Source organism: Corythoichthys intestinalis, chromosome 10 (genome assembly GCF_030265065.1).
Source record: "Corythoichthys intestinalis isolate RoL2023-P3 chromosome 10, ASM3026506v1, whole genome shotgun sequence".
Taxonomy (NCBI): domain Eukaryota; kingdom Metazoa; phylum Chordata; class Actinopteri; order Syngnathiformes; family Syngnathidae; genus Corythoichthys; species Corythoichthys intestinalis.
In genome coordinates this window covers 45079680-45102748 of record NC_080404.1, presented here as the reverse complement: position 1 = coordinate 45102748, position 23069 = coordinate 45079680, and the positions used below count along the sequence as shown (strand labels likewise).

Sequence of the window (23069 nt, the reverse complement as noted above, 5' to 3'; positions counted from 1 at the left end):
ATCAATCTCGTTACTTGACTGATTACTTTATTATCAAAGTAACTAAGTAACTTTAAAAGTAACTTACCAGTTACTTTTTACCATTTTTTCTCCTTTTGCTGCCTCAACATAAAAATAACAAAAAAATGTCATCGCGTGTAATTTGAGTTCTTCACATAAGGCTTAATCTTTGAGTTATCGGGGGTTTAATTAGTCGATGGAGTTGAATTCAACCACCATTGACTCGCCCTAGCTTAGCCATTTCGGAGCCCTAAAACTAACAAATAACTGACAAACTGCACGAAATTTGTTTAAACAAACTCCAATGACTGATTAAACCCCCGCTGACTCCAATATTAAGCCTAATGTAAAAAATTCTGAATTTCTCCTTTGAAATAAAGAACTAGCCGTTAAAATGTTGTCTATAAAAGTTGTAAAGCAATAAAACGAACAACTAAAATTAATGAAATGAACAAAAATCCTACAACGTACAGTTTTTATAATGGGTCAAAATCATTTTTCGAACAGATCATGTGACTAGCACCTTGGAGACTATCCTTTGCTTTCCTTAGCCAAAACTACACCAGAGGAGGCAAGATGGATATTTAGAATTTCTTTAAACCAAAGCTTTCAAACAAGACCAAAAACAACTTGAACAGTTGATTGAACTCGAACAGTGTCAAGATGTGTATATATGTACAGTATTAGCCATAAGTTTGGAGACACCTCAAAGGTGGATACTTTGAAGAATGTAGAATAAAAAACCTATTTTCAGTTATTTCACTTTTTTGCCATTCCACATGTTCGTTCATAGTTTTGATGTCTTCAGTGAGAATTTACAATAGTAGTGAAAATATATAAAACGCAAAAATGATGAAGTGTGTCCAAATTTTTGACTCTCGTTTCAGTCTTCAATATGCTTCTCCCCCCAGTCCCACAAATGTAAAACTCCGCCTATGATTACAAACTCTGACTATAAAATGTACATAATTACACATATTATGAAGGCTGGTTACAAACTGTAGAAGTGCTGTCTCGTTACCTGTCGGCTTTGTTTTGAGTTTTTTTGCGATGTGCTGTAATTCCAAGTGCTTCCTTGTTGAATTGGATGTGGAGTTTTTAACGGTTGGCAGTCTTTCTGAGCCAGCGCAGAGTTTGCAACGCACGGAGATATTTTTGTCATCTTTACTGGACGGATATGCGAAGTAATGCTGTATCTCAAGTGAGCAAATGCAGCGGTTTGTGGTATATCTCCGGCTCCTTTACTGTTAGCATCCTAATAGGTAGCCAGCCTATGTTGTTGACCGCCGTGGCAGATGGCGCTCACACAGCATGGTAATACACGTGACCTGTTTTTTTCCGATGAGAAAACGTGAGATGTGATGTCACTCCCAAACTCAAGAGCAGTATTTTCTATTCAAATGCTCTTCGTACATGACTACAGTAGTCTTCATTCTACATACAGTATGAGGCAACAACAAAATAGTAACGCACAGGCACTGAGGAAACTAACTTTAATCAGATTACTGGCTTGGAAAAATGAACGCATTAGATTGCTCGTTACTGAGAGAAAGTAATCAGATATGCGTTACTGACAACACTGCCCATTATATGGCCCAAACACAAACAGGATTGCTTCAATCAAAGAAAACTTTTTGAATGAAAAAATTAAGTGTTTAATGCAAATTTTTCAATCTCAAATATTTTTTCACATTAAAAACGTTTTCTATGATTGAAAATTTTCTATTTTTGATTGAAGTGATTTTCTTTTTGAAAATATGTATTTTTTGAAGCAACTTAGTTCTTGATTAAATAATAAAGACAAAAACGTCCTAGCCAAAATTTGGCCCAAACACAAATCAACATTACTTCAATCAAAAAAGTTGCTTCAATCAAAAAAAAAAAAAAAAAAACTTGAATCCAATCAAACAATTAAATAATTCAAAGAAAAATAGCTTTCACATGCATTTTTCTGAGTTTCAAATTTATTTTTACATTCAAACACATTTTTGGGGGGGATTGAATTGAGTTTTTTTGATTGAAGCAACTGTTTTTTTTTTTTTTTTTTTTTTGATTGAATAATAAAGACACAACTCTACCTCCATATGGCTCCGCCCTGGGGATACAATTTTTGACTGGGGTAACTACATTGGCACGACAACCGCGGGGTACCATTTTCAATGGTTGACGATCTTGGCGAAAAGTATTGCCTAAGCACACTGATTTAGAATTCCCCTCAAGAATGATTGGAAACCAAAAAACGCTCATTGTCCTCATATCATTATAAATATTCTTGTAAATTAATTTTATTGCTGACGCTGCGTTTCGGGGTCATCAACATTTTGTGCCCTCCCTGTCTCAAAAGTCAAACTCAGTATCCTGATACCTGACACTGTAATACCATAAACCTAGATGAATAATTCCTGTTTTTTAAATCTCAAATCTGATTGATGAGAGTGGTTTAGAATCTTCAATGTCTCTTCCAATTTATAAACAATATCGTCCTAATGTTTACATTCTATTTGCAAAATGAATTTGCCAAAGGTTGAAGAGTACATTTCTTCGCAATCCCTTTTGCAGGCACCTGCAATGCAATACAGTATAATATAATTTTGTTGATTGTTCTATGTGTAGCAGTAAAGAAGGCTGAAAGCTTATAATTGGTCCTTGTGCGTGTGTCTAAAATCATCATTGATCATGGGGATGCACAGAATCCATTTACTGTCCCACACGTCTGCATTTTCACCGAATGACAGAATGTGCCGTCTCCTCTTCAGTCATTATACTGTATATCACTGAATTTCTGGGAACAATTTCTTTTGAGAAATACTCAGCGCAATATTTCTTTTTCCACTGTCAGCAGCATTTAAAGCAAACTGTCTACTCAACATTATTAGAGCTGCAGACATGACATGCGTTGAAATCACATTGCTAAGTGCTTGGCTCGAAGAAGGAATTTTATCGACGCACTGTACGAACAAAAGATTGCGTAGGGATTTTGAAAGATGCTTAAATGAAGCATGATATATTTGATTACTTTAATCCACTGGTGTCAAATTGACTCCATAATTGGCCAAGTGGGTGCAGGTTTTCTTTTTTAACCAATGAAGAGGACACCTTTTGACAGGGGTGAAAGTGGCTAGAATTTCTTGCCGGAACTCCCCGACATGAAGGTGGCCATTGAGCAAGAAATTTATTTGACTGTATACCGAGTGAACTGGAGTACAAAAAGAATGCATTGGGGAAAATTAAACAAAGGAAGGGAACCGTGTGGTACCACAAGTCACACAGGCGCGCCGTCGCTGTCACTTTCATGACTTTTTGTCGCCATTTCCAGGAGATCGAGACTCACAAAATGGCCGCTCCGAGATCCTCCGGCTGTCTCGGCCACTGTCACCCACACTAGGGACGCAACGATGCAGTTAACTCACGGTTCGGTACGGTTTTCGATACGAGGGACACGATTTTCGAAAAAAATACAAGTGTTGTTTATTTTATTTTATTTACATTTTTTTAATTTGCTAACAAGCAAAAATATTATTGCCATGGACAAGACAGGGAGGGCACAAAATGTTGATGACCCCGAAACCCAGCGTCAACAATAAAATTAATTTACAAAAATATTTATAATGATAAGATGACAATGAGCGTTTTATTGTTTCCAATCATTCTTCACATCACATAAACATGCATCTTAGTGCATAATATTTGCGTGCTTACTTCTTACTGATCTGAAGAAATTTTGTATAAAACTGCTGAGAACAATCTTTACTGTTTGTAAAGTGAGACGGGGCACACTGTTGATTGCTACAGCTCTCATAGCAGGTATGTTTAAAATTTACCGCACCACACCACTATTTGTGGTCCAAGTCTATCTGTGTTACGTACTGAATTAACAATATTTGCAGCATTATCTATAGTCACTGGAATGGATTGATTTGGCCTACTTAACTTCCATTCAGTCATGGCGGTTTTTAATTCATCGATGTAGGATATGGAATACGCGTCCCATGATCACTCTGGGCTCACGCAGCCAAAGGAATGGGACTTGGGGGATCTAATGTAGCACATCTAGGTTGCTATTTGATGATATCTAGTGTGTGCGCGCGAGTCTTGTCAGTGACAGAGAAATTCAACTTTGAACTCGAAGATAAGTGTCGATAGCTCAAAATGAGAATAATGAATCAAACAGCCAAGGATTGCCTGCTTCGAAGACTTTATGAACAAGATATATATCCAGGGTACAATGGTGTGCTCCAGCCAGGTGCTGTGAACATGCAGGAGTACAAAAAAGTACAATAGAGACTGGACATTTATACTGTTGAAAGGGCGTTACCTAAGGATACTTACAGTGAAACGATACCTACGAAAACGAAAGTGAAACTTAAGTATCTCCTCTGGTGGTTTTCCACAGAAAAACATAATGAGTTATGACCTTGGGAACTTCGCCGGAGCTGGCACGAAATGGGAGTGAAAATCTGATAAGACAGTCAACAGAAACTCTTTGTATTATGTTCAAAGAAATACAGCACACGAACATGGATGAATACAGTCTAACAAATGAATATAATATCACAGCAGTTATGTGTTTTATAAGCATGAATAACATTTCTTTCACAGTCGGGGCATTAAAAAAAAAGTTAACAAAAACCACAGGAGTCACGTCCAGTGTTGTTAATCTTACTGAAAAAAAGTAATTAATTATAGTTCCAAATTACTTCTCCCAAAAAGTAATTGCGTTAGTAACTCAATTACTTGAATGTAAGAGTAATTAGTTACTTGGCAAAGTAATTGGTGATAATTACTTTTTTTTTTTTCCCTCAAAAAAAAAAAAAACACAAAAAAAAAAAAAAACATTGGCCACACTATGTGAAGTTTTTTGTGAAGGTTTTTGGTACAATTGGCCCGAGCCCAATTCTTTACCCTAATTTACCCTTTACCCTGAATCAACTGTTAAAAGTTGTTAAAATTGCTCCCATTATTGCATTTGTTCCCTTCTCTCTACTTTCGACATATGAAAGTTTTAAAACTGTTTCATCATTTAAAGATAGATTCAAGTCAAGATTTTGCCGATTTAGAAGTATTTTAGATAAAAAGTTACTTAGATTCGCTAGGAAGGTTCTCTACAACAGAGCCATCCTAAAAAGTCTACTGCTTTAAGATGGCGGCTGTCTACTAACGCATTTAGTGCCATGCAGTGTTGTTAATTTTACTTTAAAAAAGTAATTAATTACAGTTACAAATTACTTCTCCCAAAAAGTAATTGCTTTAGTAACTCAGTTACCTGAATGTAAGAGTAATTAGTTACTTGGCAAAGTAACTAGTGATTTTTTTTTTTTTCTCCCAAAAAAAAAAAAAAAACAGGTCACACAATGTGAAGCTTAAAGGGCTTGGGGGACAATTGGCCCAAGCCCAATTCTTTACCCTCCACTTAACTAGACACAAGGGTATTGCGATAACTAGCTAGTAACCTTTGCTATGTGTGGAAGTCATTTAAAGTTGTGAATCAATAGTTAAAGTTGTTAAAATTTCTCCCGTTATTGCATTAGTTCCCTTCTGTCTACTTTAAACATGTGTAAGTTTTAAAATTGTTTCATCATTTAAAGATAGATTTAAGTTAAGATTTTGCCGATTTAGGAGCATTTTAGATTAAAAAAAAAATGACTTAGGTTCGCTAGGAAGGATCTCTACATCAGGGCCTTCCTGAGAGGTCTACTGCTTTAAGATGGCGGCTGTTTACAAACGCATGTAGTCCTTAAAACATGTTGGCAATGCAGCAGTGTCTGTCATATGCATCTAAATCTATAATATGATATCTACCGTGTCATGTGGGCGTAGTTTGTCGGCTATGGCTGCAGTCAGGTATTATTGGAGCCATCTAGCATCGCGGTTGCAACGGCGTCTTCCCCACTCCTGCTCTGCTCTCGTCCCCGTGAGTCCGTTTCTCTCAGACTTTTTTTTATTCAACCAACTTAGTAACGCATAGTAACGCACGCCTTTCCCGCCTCAGTAACGGTAACGGCGTTGCCAAGATGAGAAAAGTAATTAATTAGATTACTCATTACTGAAAAAAATAACGCCGTTAGTAACGCCGTTATATTGTAACGCCGTTATTAACAACACTGGTCACGTCTGCTCATTACTGCACAACACCAGCATTTGACAACCAACTTTCATAAACAGGACGAGTATGAAATAATAATAATTTGCCACTCATTGTTCGTCACGTAACTGTGAGTTAGTTCTCTGTGTCCCAGGTTGTAAAGCTGTCTGGTGTCAAACCAAGGCTATTCGTAGCAGCCAAGTGGGCAGTAATATATTGGCGGACATTGCTGTACATATCCGTAAAGACAGTCTTTGTTAAATATGTACGAGTGGGGATAGCGTACCAGCGAAACCCAAAACGATGCCACACAACAGATCTGTACGACGTTGAAGCTGGCAAGCCGCCTCCTTAAGCTTCTGTCTTTCCGCACGAGCAATGATGCCCGTGCGCCACGGCTCCCGCACTTCAGGCAGTTTGGAGGAGGAGTGGAGGGGCTCTGCTAGCGGGGAGGAGCCATCTCTTAGCTTAATTTTTACAGGGCAAGGATGCGCCGGACATTGTAGAGAGAGAGACCACAAAAAAAGTTTGGAAAATACATTTTGGGAGCTTTTTCAATTGGATCGAATGTTTTTGCATATTGAATCGAAGAGAGCGTATCGAACTGTTCAATATAAAACCGAGTATTGTTGCATCCTGAACCCACACACTATGCATCAGGAACAGCATGCAAAACACAACAGCTACATTAGAACCCGATTCAGTCTATGAAATGCAACTACTTAGCGCAGCACGACAACATTTGGCCATGGTCAATTTGTCATCTTGCCATTATTGATTTTTAATAGCTTGCGCGCTGTACAGTCCCTGACAAAAGTCTTGTTGCTTATCCATTTTGTAGAAACAATTGCTAATAACCTGATTTTTAATTATTCAATTGGTTTCAGAAATGGCTCATATGAAAGCTAAGACACTCCCAAATGATGTTGAATGTACAAAAATATATTTGTTTCACGGAAAAAACATTTATCATTTAATGAAGACATAGAGGTCCAATTTTGGCAAGACAAAAGTTTTGTCGCCTACAGTTAGTAGTGTGAAAATTGAACAAAAAAATGCACTTCAAATACAAAAATATGTTACATAACATAAGCGAATTAAGTAGTGGTGCTGTGAGATCCAAATTTAATATTTTGTACGACTTCCATGGGCTTGAATGACTGCATCCATGCAGTTCGGCAAGGATTCATACAATTCATTGATGTAGTCATCAGGAACATCAAAGAAAGCAGTCTTGCATGCCTCCCAGAGTTCATCAACATTATTGGGTTTCGTCTTCCATGCTTCCTCTTTCATCCTGTTCATGTCTGGTGACTGGGCTGGCCAGTCATGGAGGATCTTGATCTTCTTCTTCTTGAGGAACTTTGAGGTAGAGATTGAAGTATGCAATCGAGCACCATCCTGCTGCAGAATTTGTCCCTTTTTATGGTTAGGAATGTAAGAGGCAGCTAAGATTTGTTGATATTTCAGACTATTTATGTTGCCTTCCACCCTGCAGATCTCTCGCTTAAAGTGGACTGAGACACACGATTTTTGAATGGACAAGAGTTCGTTATTTAGGTCCGAACTAGTGTTCGGATGCGCGTTAACATTTACAAAATGAAGCGGACTATTTGAGAAAAAGAACTCTGGTCCGTTTAAAACAGACCAAACAGAGCCAGTTTAAAAGCGCCCTTAACATTTCTCCAAAACAACTTGGTTTTGTTCCAGTCAAATCACTTAATAAATGTCCTGTTCAACAGCCTTGTTGTATAATGGCATGAAATATTAGCCCAGCTAACCCTATTTGTATAAATACAGCTTTAACTTGAAGTTTGTGTTGTAAAATACTCCTGTGACAGCAGTAATGTGCAGACGGCGGTGTGTGTAAAGCTTTTGCGACAGTGAAGAATAATGCACCATCTGTTGAAGTACTGCTAGCTCCAGTGATCATCCCATTTTCCTAAATAACGTCACCTTTGTAAGACTGTGGGGATGTTTAAAGCATGTACTCTCTGTATACGTAGTGTATGGTCTGACAATGCTATCATTGCAGAGGACTTAATAGCTATCGGGAATTGTTCGCTTCAAACAATTAGTTTCGGACATTTCTGCTCAGGGTGGCACTTTTAAAATCTCTAAATCCAGGATGTGTGAGATGCAACAAGATTATAAATATCGTGGCTTTATGGTATGATGTGTGGATTTGAGTAAACAAAAGACAGGGAGGTAGAACTTTGATTTGAATATTCTAATTGGATCTTTCATAGGCGTAAATTTGAGTAGAAATGCATTTTTATCTGACGTTTGACTTTTGCCATTTACAAGATAGATAGCAAGTCAGTGCACTGTAGCTGGGACCTGGGCTCTCACTCAAAATGAGCTTGGATAGGTGCCCTCTCACTCGCAACCCAAATGAGGACAAGCATAATGGAAATTAATGGCTGTACTGGGAGCCAGCATTTCTTATTTAGTTTTTTTTTTTTTTTTTTTTTTTAGGTGACAACAGAAAATAAAATGTTGCACACATCACCTCTGGAAAAAGAAATTGTTCCTAGAAATGCAATTTTAACTCATTGGCAATGGCTGCTATTGACAGCAATAGACGTCCAACAAGAGTGTAACGGTATTTGTATTCGTCCCGTACCATCACAGTACGGGCCTCATGGGTTGGTGTATGCAGTCAGATGGCAAATATGTTTGAGTCATAGACTTCATAATGTATTGATGGGGCACGGAGCCGTTAATTAGGGGGCCTGCATTGTTGGCGAGGCCGTCAAAGCTGGCCGAGTGGAATCACGGACAAAGAGCTTTATTCGTTGAAAATTCTTGTGAATAAATGCTAAAATCCCCAAATTCTTTATAGATAAAGACGTAAAACAGTGTCGATTCTTGGGTAAAAGCAATAAAACAAAGTGCAGTTAGCATTTATTTTATGTAAATATGTCGAAGTATAATGCTAGTCTGTTAGTGAATGTAGCTAGCGGCCGCCTTATGTAAACAGAGCTTTTCCGGTGAAAAATCTTGTGAATAAATGCTTAAATCCCCGAATTCTGTATAGAAATGGACGTAAAACAGCCTCGATTCTTGGTTAAAAGCAACAACAAAAAAATCGTTCGGTTAGCATTTATTTTACGTAAATATGTTGAAGAACAATTCTAGTCTGTTAGTGAATGTAGCTAGCGGCCGCCTTGTGTAAACAGCTTTTCCGATGAAAATTATTGAGAATAAATGCTTAAATCCCCGAATTCTGTATAGATATGGACGTAAAACAGTCTCGGTTCTTGGTTAAAAGCAAAAAAAAAATCGTTCAGTTAGCATTTATTTTACGTAAATATGTTGAAGAACAATTCTAGTCTGTTAGTGAATGTAGCTAGCGGCCGCCTTGTGTAAACAGCTTTTCCGATGTAAATTATTGAGAATAAATGCTTAAATCCCCAAATTCTGTATAGATATGGACGTAAAACAGTCTCAATTCTTGGTTAAAAGCAAAAAAAAAAAAAAAAAAAAAGTGCAGTTAGCATTTATTTTATGTAAATATGTCGAAGTACAATGCTAGTCTGTTAGTGAATGTAGCTAGCGGCCACCTTATGTAAACAGAGCTTCACCTGTGAAAATTCTTGTGAACAAATGCTTAAATCCCCAAATTCTTTAAAGATAAAGACGTAAAACGGTCTCGATTCTTAAATAAAAGCAAAAAAAAAAAAAAAAAAACGTACAGTTAGCGTTTATTATACGTAAATATGTCGAAGTACAATGCTAGTCTGTTAGTGAATGTAGCTAGCGGCCGCCTTATGTAAGGTAAACAGAGCTTTACCTGTGAAAATTCTTGGGAACAAATGCTTAAATCCTCGAATTCTTTAAAGATAAGGACGTAAAACCGTCTCGATTCTTAAATAAAAGCAAAAAAAAAACATGCAGTTAGCATTTATTTTATGTAAATACAGTATGTCGAAGTACAATGCTAGTCTGTTAGTGAATGGAGCTAGCGGCCGCCTAATGTAACAGAGCTTTTCCGGGGGAAATTCTTGTGAATAAATGCTAATATTCCCGAATTCTTTATAGATATGGATGTAAAACAGTCAGAGTATTTTAGATAAAAAGTTAATTAGATTCGCTCGGAAGATTCGCTACAACAGCCTTCCAGAGAAGTCTACTGCTGTAAGATGGCGGCTGTTTACTAACACCGGCGAGTGTGTCATTTCACATCTAATTTTCTATACATGTGCTTACCCCGCCGAATTTGTCATTTCGCATCTAGTTCTTTATACATGTGATATCTACCGTAGCATTATGTGAGCTTAGTTTGTAGCGGCTGTCGGCAGCAGTCAAGTATTATTGTTTTTTTATCTAGCGGCATGAGTTGAGCCAGAGCCATGAGTTGAGCATGATGTTAACTGTTAACTGCGCTGACTGTGCTTTAGTTCGGCTTCACTTGCCATATTTCAATAATCGGAATTTGGATGTTTGTGACTCATGCTCGATTCTTCCGTGGCCGAATCGCGAATAATCTAAGAATTGGAAATTTCGCACACCTCTAATGATGATTATAACAAAAATAATAACAAATACATATACATGTGGCTCGAATAGGAGTGGGAAGAAGGCGAGCTTTTTTTGGGTCCTACCCCCAATTCACTCCTTAAAAATTCCATGACAATACAGTCACTTCCCAATATCGTCATCAACATCACTTTCATTATCACCGCCATCACCGTCGTCATCATCGCTGTCCCCATATATTGATTGTACAGTCAAGGGTCAAAATATATGTAATAACAGCTTTATTGGTGCTCCTAGTGATAACCATTGTTCTTGAGATGTGTATTATTCATTACCCAATGTTATTTGTGGACCTGCTGCCAGAGGGAAGCAACCCCCAGGCAACAGGACCACCCATTACTAAGTGTCCTAACTGTGCATTAAAAGACAAGATTTGCGAGCCTGTGCCAACAGGTTAGCCTCCAGCATCAGAGCTCCTCCTTGCCAGCCCTATACTCCAAGTTATATTGAATTTGTAGACATATAAACTTGTTTGCATGCTAGTTTTCATCATATGGATATGTATAACCATTTATTTCAACTCTAACCATCAGCATCAACACTATCTTACTTAAAAAATTGTTAGTAACCATAGAATCTGGACAATTGCGACAACACCAACAATGAAAATGACTGTTATGGCCACATCAATAATGGCAACGATGCAAAACTTAACCATAAGAAAGTGATGACATCAATGATTAATCATGTAAAGGTAATGCGCCTAAACCAACAACAAAAATTACAGACAAGTTTCCTGAGCGAAATATGGGCGGCGCCATCTTGAAAGATTTCTGCTTCGAACTTCCGGTTTAGAAAAAAACCTCACTAGTTGGGGTTGAAGTTAGCAATGTGTTGACAAAGTTAAAACTGCAAAATCAAGCCAGAGGAACCCATGGAATCTCCAAAAATGGATTCAGCACGACATAGATGAGACATAGATGACGTTGTATGATCGTTCTTATCACTTCGTTGATCATTTGTGGCCAAAATTATAACAACCTGTCAGCTTGTGTTGACGTGAGGTGTATTGATATGTCGGCCACTTGAGTGATCAAAATGAGATGAAATTACAAATTATATTACATTTGCTGAATGCAGAAGGGGTGACACGGATTTTGTTGTTACAAGGAAATACCGTATTGGCCCGATTATATAAGACGGCCCTGATTATAAGACGACCCCCTCTTTTTCATGACTCAAGTTTGAAAAAAGACTTTTTGAACACCAAATTAATTTTTATACAGAAAATAATTACAGTACATCTGAAACAAATGATTATAACAATATATTTGAGAGATAAAGCATGTTATTTTGCCTCATTCAAATCTTAATATCTGAACATTTAAAGATGTAAACTAAAGTGCAATCACATTTGTAAATGAATGGCTTCTGGTTTTTGAAATGTAAATAAACCAATCTATTGTGATAAAACAAAAAATTGCAATAACTGCATTAACAATCAAAGTGAAGTCTAACAGTAACTGTAGTCTTGAAACAAATCTGAATAAGGAAACACATTGCAATAAAATAATGGAAACTGGTTAAACTTGAGAGTAGCTGAGATCTGTCATGACAGAACATCGCTTCAATGATATCTGGCGCCATCTAGCGTCGTGAATGGGTTTCACGTCTAGACCGCGAATATAAGACGACCCCCACTTTTTCAGTCTTATTTCAATGCAAGAAACACCGTCTTATATCCGGGCCAATGCGGTACTACAAGGTATGTACATATAAACAAAAATAGTATGTTAATCTTTTTTATTGCAGATATTGATCGCAATGAAACATTTGGACAACATAATTCCGTTTCTTGTTTTATCTAAAACAATTGGTGCATGTGCAAAACAGTTCAATAAATCACAATTTATGAAATTATTAGAAAAAATAGCATACGAGAATGGATATCAGAGAGCAGAGCTCCGGAGCGGCTTGAGAGCCTCGCCAAACTTTGACCCGACATTACGCTGACCCTCGACGGCCTAGAGGCTTTCTCACGCTGTGCTCGGTAATTCCAGCTCCATTAGCGTATCTTAAAGTTGTTGCAGTTAAAAATGTCGTAGTTGGATCTCGAGATCGAGCTGACGGTCCGCAGCGAGGCGAGCCACCCTCTGTCCCAGCTTCTCGGCTGCCCCCAGGTAGAACGCACGTAGTCTCAATATACTATATGTCCATCAACGTACAAGTCAAGTTGTCTTCCCTTGCCTAACAGCGCTTTCCACCTGTAAACAAACGACACGAAAACTTGCGTGATGTGACACTTTCATCTACACGTACTGATTAGCAACAGGCTAGCAGCAGATAGGATGTGTTGCAGCCACAGTAGTTGTAGTAAACAATATTAAAGATCATCATAATTACAATCATCATCGTAATAACAATATCAAAGGCAACAAGTCGTTTCATGCGCAAAATTTTAGCTTCAGTATTTTTCGAGCACCGGACACATGAAAATGCATGGATAGGAAGAATACATCTTCCAAAACAATGCGGCAACATGGCTACAAAAACACCCGGTCTTTGTGGTGGCACGAGCTTGGTTCCACATCTGCCTTCATGAACATGTTGTCCTCCCCTTTCGTGATGACCTAACCCATTTCCAAATTGTCTTTTTTATGAGTAATGTTACTCCAGCTCCACTGTTGTTTTGGATGGAGAAATTCTAAAACTGAAGTTGCAGAATGCAGACATAAGGAAGTAAAGCTCACTCCTCAGACGGTTATGGCAAATGTACAGAGTGAGAACTATCAAATGCAGTATTACTAACATTTTTAAATGTATTTAATTTATATTTTCAAATCAGGAAATGTTTATTTAGCCCAGTGCTTCTCAATTATTTTCTGTTACGCCCCCCCTAGGAAGACGTAAACGTTCCGCGCCAACCCGACTCTCTGCCGCCACTGTAAATATACTGTAGTATCATTTGTCTATAAGATTCTTCTTATTATAAGTACACCTCTGCATAACATTGTGTCCTTTTTAATATTAAAGAAGAAGAAAGTGTAAAAAGAACACATCCATACTGTGAAAATAGACTCAAGATACATTTTTTGACCGTTCGACAGTGAAAAAAATAAAATGTAATCAATAAATAATCATAAATTCAAATTGATTAGCAACATTAACTCGAGAGGACAATATGCCAAACTATTAGACTGAAAAAACAAAAATTAATTGAACAAAAACGACAGTGACATTGGACAGAGAGACAGTTTTTATTTTTGCTGCAGGCAGTATCAGCTCCTTTGCTGTGGTGTTGGGTTATTTTGCATTGAGCTATTTGGTATGCCACCTAATGTGATGCTGACAGTGCTCGCTAGTTTACTGATGTAACACTGACAAAGCGGGATGATTGTTGGCAGTATTCGGCACATTTTCGCTGAAAAAATAAAGAATTCCTGCTGTCCGCCACGAACATTTTTAGGCAAAGTAAAAAGACTGGTCTTTCCTCGTCTCCCACTGTACTAAAAGTCAAAGCCGAAAGCCAAAGGCTACATACGCTTCGTCATATTTCTTTGTCTTAGCTTTTCATATCTCCAGTGCTCTTTGCTGTGTGCTCTTGTTTGGTTCAAAAATACTGCGCGCATGCTAAAAATGAGAGCGACACTGCCACCCACTCAGTGGATGTGCAATTACACTTTATTCTAGTAAGGCAAAAAAGTATGTTCTCTAAGGTCACATGTGCCACCCCCAGCATCGCTCTGCGCACCCCCAGGGGGGGCCCGCCCGACTATTTGAGAAGTACTGATTTAACCCTTGGCTGAAGTCATTGAAATACTGAGAGAGTATTTATTTTTGCACCTATTCAAGAGATGTTTTTTCAGTTTTGGAACAATTTGCACTTTTTATTCTATTTTAGCCAATATAAATTCTTAAATGCTTAAAAATAAATTCTTATCCTTAAATATTGTGCGTTCCTAATGCGGCACAGGTGTGTCGCATGGCCCGCCCATCCGGCTCAATCAGGTGCTGAATAAAGAAGAAGGAACTGAGAATGCACACAAGCATGATGTTTTTTATTTAAATCCAAAGAATGACTGTTTCCCACCCATTTTTAAATACATATATTTTTAAAAAGGGTAATAAAAATAACATAAAACATGTTATTTAAAGGCACAAAAATGGATTTTGACAATTTAAGGTCAACTAATGAAAGACAAGGACTGACAAAATTAAGTTAATAAATACATAAATAAGATACTTAATGTGACATTAAAATGTTAATATTTCAATATTTATTTATTTCAAAATGTATTTACTTATTTTAATATACAGTGGTACCTCTAGATACGAAGTTAATTCGTTCCAGGACCTTGTTTGTAAGTTGAAATGGTCGTATGTCGAGCGGGATTTTCCCATAAGAATACATTATAGTTCTATTAATTTGTTCCACAACTTACACTAAAACCTAATAAATACTGCTGGTACTATTGCAAATAGCAATTACACAGAACAGAACAAATAAATTATGAATAAAAATTGGAATAATAATATAGTAATCGTAATAATAAAGATAATACCTGTAATAATTTGGGCTGTCAAACGATTAAAATTTTTAATCGAGTTAAGTACATCTTAAAAATCAATTAATCATAATTAATCGCAATTCAAACCATCTATAAAATATGCCATATTTTTCTCTAAATTATTGTTCGAATGGAAAGATAAGACACAAGATGGATATATACATTCAACATACGGTACATAAGTACTGTGTTTATTACAACAATAAATCAACAAGATGGCATTAACATTATTAACATTCTGTTAAAGCGATCCATGGATAGAAAGACTTGTAGTTCTTAAAAGATAAATGTTAGTACAAGTTATAGAAATTTTATATTAAAACCCCTCTTAATGTTTTCGTTTTAATAACATTTGTAAAATTTTCAATCAAAAATTAAACTAGTAGCCCTCCATTGTTGATGTCAATAATTACACAATGCTCATGGATGCTGAAACCCATAAAATCAGTCGCACCCAAGCACCAGCAGAGGTCGACAAAACTAAAAAAAAAACAAGTAACATGCGGACATTGCACTGTTCTGTCATTTTAATCTGTTCGAGCGGGGCATGTGCGTTAATTGCGTCAAATATTTTAACGTGATTAAAAAATAATAATAATAATAATTACCGCCCGTTAATGCGATAATTTTGACAGCCCTAGTAATAATGTAACGAATCGGGCTCTAATGTGACAAATGTGTTTTGCGTGGTGTACCTGAACGCACTGCGTGGCTGACATGACAGAGAGAGGACTTTTTACTTTCACTTCACATATTCAGTTGCGGAGGACAGTAGACATGTTGTGTTGCACAAGTTCTGAAATAAATGATTAAAAACCTGACGAAGCTGGTGATTTTTTGGGCAATGTTACAATCATAATAATTGTCACCTTAACTTATGAAGACTGGCGAACGGAGGTCAGAGGAGGACTGTCGAGATCGTTGACATTCTACGATCGAGCCATTTCACGGACGCGCACACCACGCTCATATTTTTCTGTCATTTCCATCCTCATTTCAATGGTAAGCCCCGCCTTTTTCCTTTTTTCACCACCTGCACTAACATTCTTGGAACCCATCTTGATTTCTCTCACGAGAAAATACGCCGTGCGTCCGTCTTGCGGGTAAACAAAGAAACTGCGGCACTGTCATTTTTCGTTGTATTTCGAGCATGTCATCGATGTAGAAACAAATGGCGAGTCAAATTTTACTTCGGATGTCGAAAGATCGTGTGTCGACGCGATCGTATGTGGGGGTACCACTGTATATATATTTTTTGTTTATGTCAATATTTATTTATTTCAATTAGATGACAGTTCATTTGGTAATCGATTATCCTATTGATCACGGCGACCCTAGCTTAACTGCCATTGATGGCGTGATACGTCCAATCTATCAATTGGATGTCTTGTGCTGTCAATAACAGCCGAATGAGTTTATATGGATTGGCCAACATCATGGCTCTCCAAGGGAAACCACAACTACAATATGGCCCATAACAAAGATGAATTTGACACCCCTGTTCTAAGGTGTCAAACTTGACTGTGCTTTGAGTTCATGCATTCAAAGCAGTAGCTCATTGGCAGTCAATACACGGCTTCTCCACTAAGCCAAATAACAACCATGCTTCAGGATGATCTCTGAATGAGTGTCAGCCTCTTTCTTCTATTTCCCAGCCGTCTTTTCATCCTTGATTCCACAAGGTAGAAGAGCTCTAGTCTATCGAGAATGACCTAAGAGAAGGGAGGCCAGGAAGCAGCTGCAGAGAGCCCAGAGAAGAAGGTTTAAGCCTGATAAGGTTGAACTCGAGGGGGCCCTAGTGAGGAGAGGGACAGAGCTTCAAAGCGGTTGCTGTCTCTGAGGCTGTGGACCTGGGGGCCCGCGCAGGACACGGCTGTTATAGTGTAGAATAAAAAAGCAAGAAAGAGAAAATAGAAAGGAGAACAACTGGGGGAAAGTGCTCCAGCTCCAGGATTACCTGGGCCAAGTATATGTGGAGTTGTTATAGAGGAACAAATTGCTCGGATTCTGCAAAAACTCCATGCTGTAGTGCCTTGAGATATGAGTGACCAGACCTTGGAGCTTTTTACTTTGACTTTGTGAGCACAAACTTGAGATATGATCACTAATATGAAGCATCCCCTCTTCAAATGATGTCCCCCTCGGTTAGAGTAGACAGCAATGCTACTTGTATTAGGTAGCATATACTGTAAATGTACCGTCACGAAAATGAAGTTTTTTTTTAATAGGTCTTGATTTTACTACGAATATATAATAATAATAATATAATAAATAATAATATGCTTATTCGTCATAGCCACGTGGGAGGGCACTTAATTGTCTTAGACCTTTAGCATTATTAGCATGTAGCTGTATAGATTGTATACATGTAGATTGGCGTTGGTTTGGTTTGTTTCGTATGTTAAACTGGACATTTGTTCATTAAAACCATTCAGGCAGCCATTGACGGCGCTAAATGTCCAACCCATTTTGACTGGAAGGGGTGGATGAATTGGAATTGGATCCTTGTCAATGGCAGGTAATGAGCCAATACATCTGAGATAGGTGTAGTTAAATAAAAAAAATGGCCACTGTATTAGACTTAAAAATGATTGCGATCAATTCCCTCAATCAAAAACACAGAATTACAAATCAGACACATTTATTTGGCTAGATGTCTTATTCACGCTGTGAGAAAATAGGGACAGATATCATTATTTATTGGCCATCTAAAAACTGTTCTTTCTATAAAGACACTGATTCTCATTCTCTGTGGCTAAACAGCTGAACAGGACATGTTGAACAAAAATCCGATCTGGACCACACTTTTCTAGAATGTGCTGGTTGTCTGAACTGTCATATCTCCCAAATCGGAATTGATGCAGGAATTATGTCAGCAAAGAGCAAGAGTGGCAGGCAGGATGGCAGCGATAGCTGTGCATTAACGTTAGCGCCTAGCTTAAACTCGGCTGTTACGCAAGAGGCAGGCTTGACCAAAGTCATAAAATAAATAAATAAATAAAATGAAGAAAAGGATAAGCCTGATAATGTTCGGTTTTATTTCTGTACGCCAAATAAGCAATATTTCAGTATTGCTTAAATGGGTTTGGGCTAAAATAGTTCGTAAATACACAAAACCTATGCATTTTAAATGTTTTATTTATTATGTGTATTAAATTGCGAGCTTAGTTGCTGATAGACTAGCCAACTTGTCACAAATAAAATCTGAGACTAGTCGTCTGGGAAATTAGTCGAAATTCCCATCCCTAATTATTTTTGTAGTACAGTATTACTAACAGTATTATTATTTAGCATTTTTTAATATCATTTTCATAAATCCGTAAAATCCGATCGATTTTCAGAGAGTTGGCGGTGATCATTTGCTGCCAGCCTCTGCCAGTCAAAATGGAGTGGACATCTAGCGCTGCAAATGACAGCCAATTAGTTAAATGAGTGATAAAGGGTTACGCCGGGGGTCAGCAACCCGCGGCCCTAGAGCTGCATGCGGCTCTTTAGTGCTGCCCCAGTGGCTCAATGGAGCTTTTTCAAAAATGTTTGAAGATGGAAAAAGTTGGGGGAGGGAAACATACTTTTAGTTTTTATATGGTTTCTGTAGGAGGACAAACGTGACGCAAACATTCTTCTAATTCATTAATCTTGTGATGAAAAACTTGAGGCGGCATTGTACAACAGTGTAGTCATGTGATGCATCATTCTCTATGGGATGCACTGCAGGGAAAATACACTTTTACCATATTTTCTACACTATAAGGCGCATCGGAGTATAAGGCACACCTTCAATGAATGACCTGTTTTAAAACCGTTTTCATATATAGGGCACACTGCATGATATGGCGCAGTAGTAGTAATAATAATAATAATAAAAATACATTTTATTTGTAGAGCGCTTTTACCAATGCTCAAAGACGCTTTACAGTAGGAACAAAAACAGGAAACAACGTGAACAGAACAAAACAAAGAAAATAATTATAAGTTAAAAGCTAGTTTAAAAAGGTGAGTTTTTAACAGTTTTTTGAATGTGGGAAGGTCTGAACAGGTACGGATGGGTTTTGGGAGTGAGTTCCAAAGGGAGGGGGCAGCAGCGTAGAAGGCTCTGTCCCCCCTAGTTCGGTGTGTTCTTTGTTTGGGCGGTGCGAGGATGTTTCCATTAGAAGAGCAGAGGTTGCGGGAAGGGGTGTGGGGACAGAGAAGGTCTGTGAGGTAGGGCTGGGCCAAGTTATTGAGTGCTTTGTAAGTGAGAAGGATGATTTTGAACTGAATTCTGTATGAGATAGGAAGCCAGTGCAGTTTGTGGAGGACGGGGGTAATGTGGTTCCTATAGGGGGTCCGGGTGAGCAGGCGTGCAGCGGAGTTTTCGATATATTGTAGTTTATTGATGAGTTTGGATGGAGAACCGAAGAGAATGCTGTTGCAGTAGTCAAGTCTGGAGGTTATGAAGGCATGGATGAGGGTTTCAGCAGTAGAGAAGGTGAGGGAGGGGCGAAGACGGGCTAAGTTCTTGAGGTGGAAGAAGGCAGTTCTGGTGATATGGTTGACGTAGGAGTAGTAGTAGTAGTGGTTGGTGTTGTGTTGCATTAAATGCAGCTAAATGAAATGTCATGCCATTATTAATCAATATTGATTCACATATAAGGCACATCGGATTATAAGGCACACTGTCAACTTTTGAGAAAATTGAAGGCTTTTAGGTGCGCCTTATAGTGCAGAAAATACGGTAATCAAGAAGGTTCATTATGTATTTGTTGCCAACTTAGTCATTTTGATAGTAGTCTAATGTAGCGAAGATAGATAGCATGTTTTGCATTTATTAAAAGGCTTAAAATTTTTTGTGGCTCCAGACATTTTTTTTTTTTTTGCTCCAATATGGCTCTTTCAACATTTTGGGTTGTCGACCCCTGGGTTAAGCATTGGATATTTGAACATAAATGGTGCAGAAACAAACGGAGACAGAGGGTATAATAGAAATCTATGGAAATTGACCTGTCAGTTGGATACGAAGTGGAGTGTTAATCCAATGTCTGTCATGTTATGTCGCTACGTATATACAGTGCCTTGCAAAAGTATTAGGCCCCCTTGAATCTTGCAACCTTTCGCCACATTTCAGGCTTCAAACATAAAGATATGAAATTTAATTTTTTTGTCAAGAATCAACAACAAGTGGGACACAATCGTGAAGTGGAACAACATTTATTGGATAATTTAATCTTTTTTAACAAATAAAAAACTGAAAAGTGGGGCGTGCAATATTATTCGGCCCCTTTACTTTTAGTGCAGCAAACTCACTCCAGAAGTTCAGTGAGGATCTCTGAATGATCCAATGTTGTCCTAAATGACCGATGATGATAAATAGAATCCACCTGTGTCTCCGTATAAATGCGCCTGCTCTGTGATAGTCTCAGGGTTCTGTTTAAAGTGCAGAGAGCATTATGAAAACCAAGGAACACACCAGGCAGGTCCAAGATACTGTTGTGGAGAAGTTTAAAGCCGGATTTGGATACAAAAAGATTTCCCAAGCTTTCAACATCTCAAGGAGCACTGTGCAAGCCATCATATTGAAATGGAAGGAGCATCAGACCACTGCAAATCTACCAAGACCCGGCCGTCCTTCCAAACTTTCTTCTCAAACAAGGAGAAAACTGATCAGAGGTGCAGCCAAGAGGCCCATGATCACTCTGGATGAACTGCAGAGATCTACAGCTGAGGTGGGAGAGTCTGTCCATAGGACAACAATCAGTCGTACACTGCACAAATCTGGCCTTTATGGAAGAGTGGCAAGAAGAAAGCCATTTCTCAAAGATATCCATAAAAAGTCTCGTTTAAAGTTTGCCACAAGCCACCTGGGAGACACACCAAACATGTGGAAGAAGGTGCTCTGGTCAGATGAAACCAAAATTGAACTTTTTGCCCACAATGCAAAACGATATGTTTGGCATAAAAGCAACAGAGCTCATTACCCTGAACACACCATCCCCACTGTCAAACATGGTGGTGGCAGCATCATGGTTTGGGCCTGCTTTTCTTCAGCAGGGACAGGGAAGATGGTTAAAAGTGACGGGAAGATGGATGTAGCCAAATACAGGAACATTCTGGAAGAAAACCTGTTGGTATCTGCACAAGACCTGAGACTGGGACGGAGATTTATCTTCCAACATGACAATGATCCAAAACATAAACCCAAATCTACAATGGAATGGTTCAAAAATAAACGTATCCAGGTGTTAGAATGGCCAAGTCAAAGTCCAGACCTGAATCCAATCGAGAATCTGTGGAAAGAGCTGAAGACTGCTGTTCACAAACACTCTCCATCCAACCTCACTGAGCTCGAGCTGTTTTGCAAGGAAGAATGGGCAAGAATGTGAGTCTCTCCATGTGCAAAACTGATAGAAACATACCCCAAGCGACTTGCAGCTTTAATTGGAGCAAAAGGTGGCGCTACAAAGTATTAACGCAAAGGGGCCGAATAATATTGCACGCCCCACTTTTCAGTTTTTTATTTGTTAAAAAAGTTTAAATTATCCAATAAATTTTGTTCCACTTCACGATTGTGTCCCACTTGTTGTTGATTCTTGACAAAAAATTAAAATTTTATATCTTTATGTTTGAAGCCTGAAATGTGGCGAAAGGTTGCAATGTTCAAGGGGGCCGAATACTTTTGCAAGGCACTGTAAGCTGATGCGTGAAATGGATCCCACTAAAAATGTACTTTTTTTTCTAGATGCGGAACACTCGAGGTGTCTCTGTATGGCCAGTCGGGTTCGTGGGCGGCAGAGCATATGAGCGCCCACTAGTGTCAGGGGGCAAAGTTGTGGGCTGGTACACTGGCTGGAGACCAGACCGTCCCTTTGCCACTGACATGGCAGGTAAGTCTTAATAGATTTTAAACTCATGTTTCTTTCATATTCATACTTGTCTGATAATAGACGTAACATTTTGAAGAGTTGAAGTTTACTAGCATCCACTCAGGTCAACGTACTGTTTTACTTCACCATAAAAAACATAATTTCACCCACACGTATACTAGAAACCAGAAACAAAAGCATAATTAGTGTTCTCTGCATGAATGCTTTCAAAACACATATGTACACAGAACTGATTGCACTGCGGCCCGACCACACAGACGTTCACATTATCTCCGAGATGCACACGTCAGCCCCTGGGATTATTGTTAATTAAACTCTCATAACAAGAGTGAACATCTACTTTTCATTCTACTACCTTGCTCCGCTGCCAGCATGCTCATCTCTTTTACCTAATCTCCTTCTTACACACTCGCATTCATACACATACTGCCTAATTATCATCCTTACATTTACGCTGCACTAAAAAAAAAAAAAAAAAAAAATCACTGTCCCAAGACTTACTGCAGGAGGAGTAAAATAGCTTTTTTTGCATTAAATTGTGCAAGAACAACAAAGGATGAGCCAAATCAGTGGACCAAACTTTATTCACTTTTAAATGATTCTTTATACGGATTACAATAGGGTGACTGTAGACCCTTGAGTGGGTGCCAGTGCTCGTCCTAATAGTTTTGTGTCGCACAGTGCTGCATTGTTATCACAGCACTAAAGCTGCACGTCTACAATGTGACCTCATTCAGCTGTACACAAAGGAGCTTGGACCAGTTTTGTATATGTGTCTCAGTGTATGAGTGTATGTATAATGCATATGAACACATGCATGCACCCTCAAATTCATCATGAATCTTTTTTAGAACAGTACGCCTGCCAGAACATGAATTGATGCTAGCAGACTTGAATACATGTTCCAGAGAACTGACAAGTAATAGTACCGACACATCATTTTTCACTTTTGATCCAATCCAGATACCAGAATCAGAATACATGTCGACGCTGATGCAATTCTGATACTAGCTTTTTTTCCTGTTTAATATTATCCAGGCCTTGTCATTTGAAAACTCTAGAATAGAGAGCCATTGA

General features: G+C 38.3%; 1 protein-coding gene across 2 annotated transcripts in view; it reads left to right on the top strand.

The window, feature by feature from the left end:
• The window catches only part of b3gat2 (beta-1,3-glucuronyltransferase 2 (glucuronosyltransferase S)), a 110087-nt gene that overhangs the window by 37725 nt on the left and 49293 nt on the right, over positions 1-23069 (top strand). For both annotated transcript variants that reach the window (XM_057847624.1, XM_057847623.1), the window contains exon 2: positions 21848-21992. In XM_057847624.1, coding sequence (XP_057703607.1) covers positions 21848-21992 — 145 coding nt within the window. The remainder of the gene's footprint in view (positions 1-21847; positions 21993-23069) is intronic.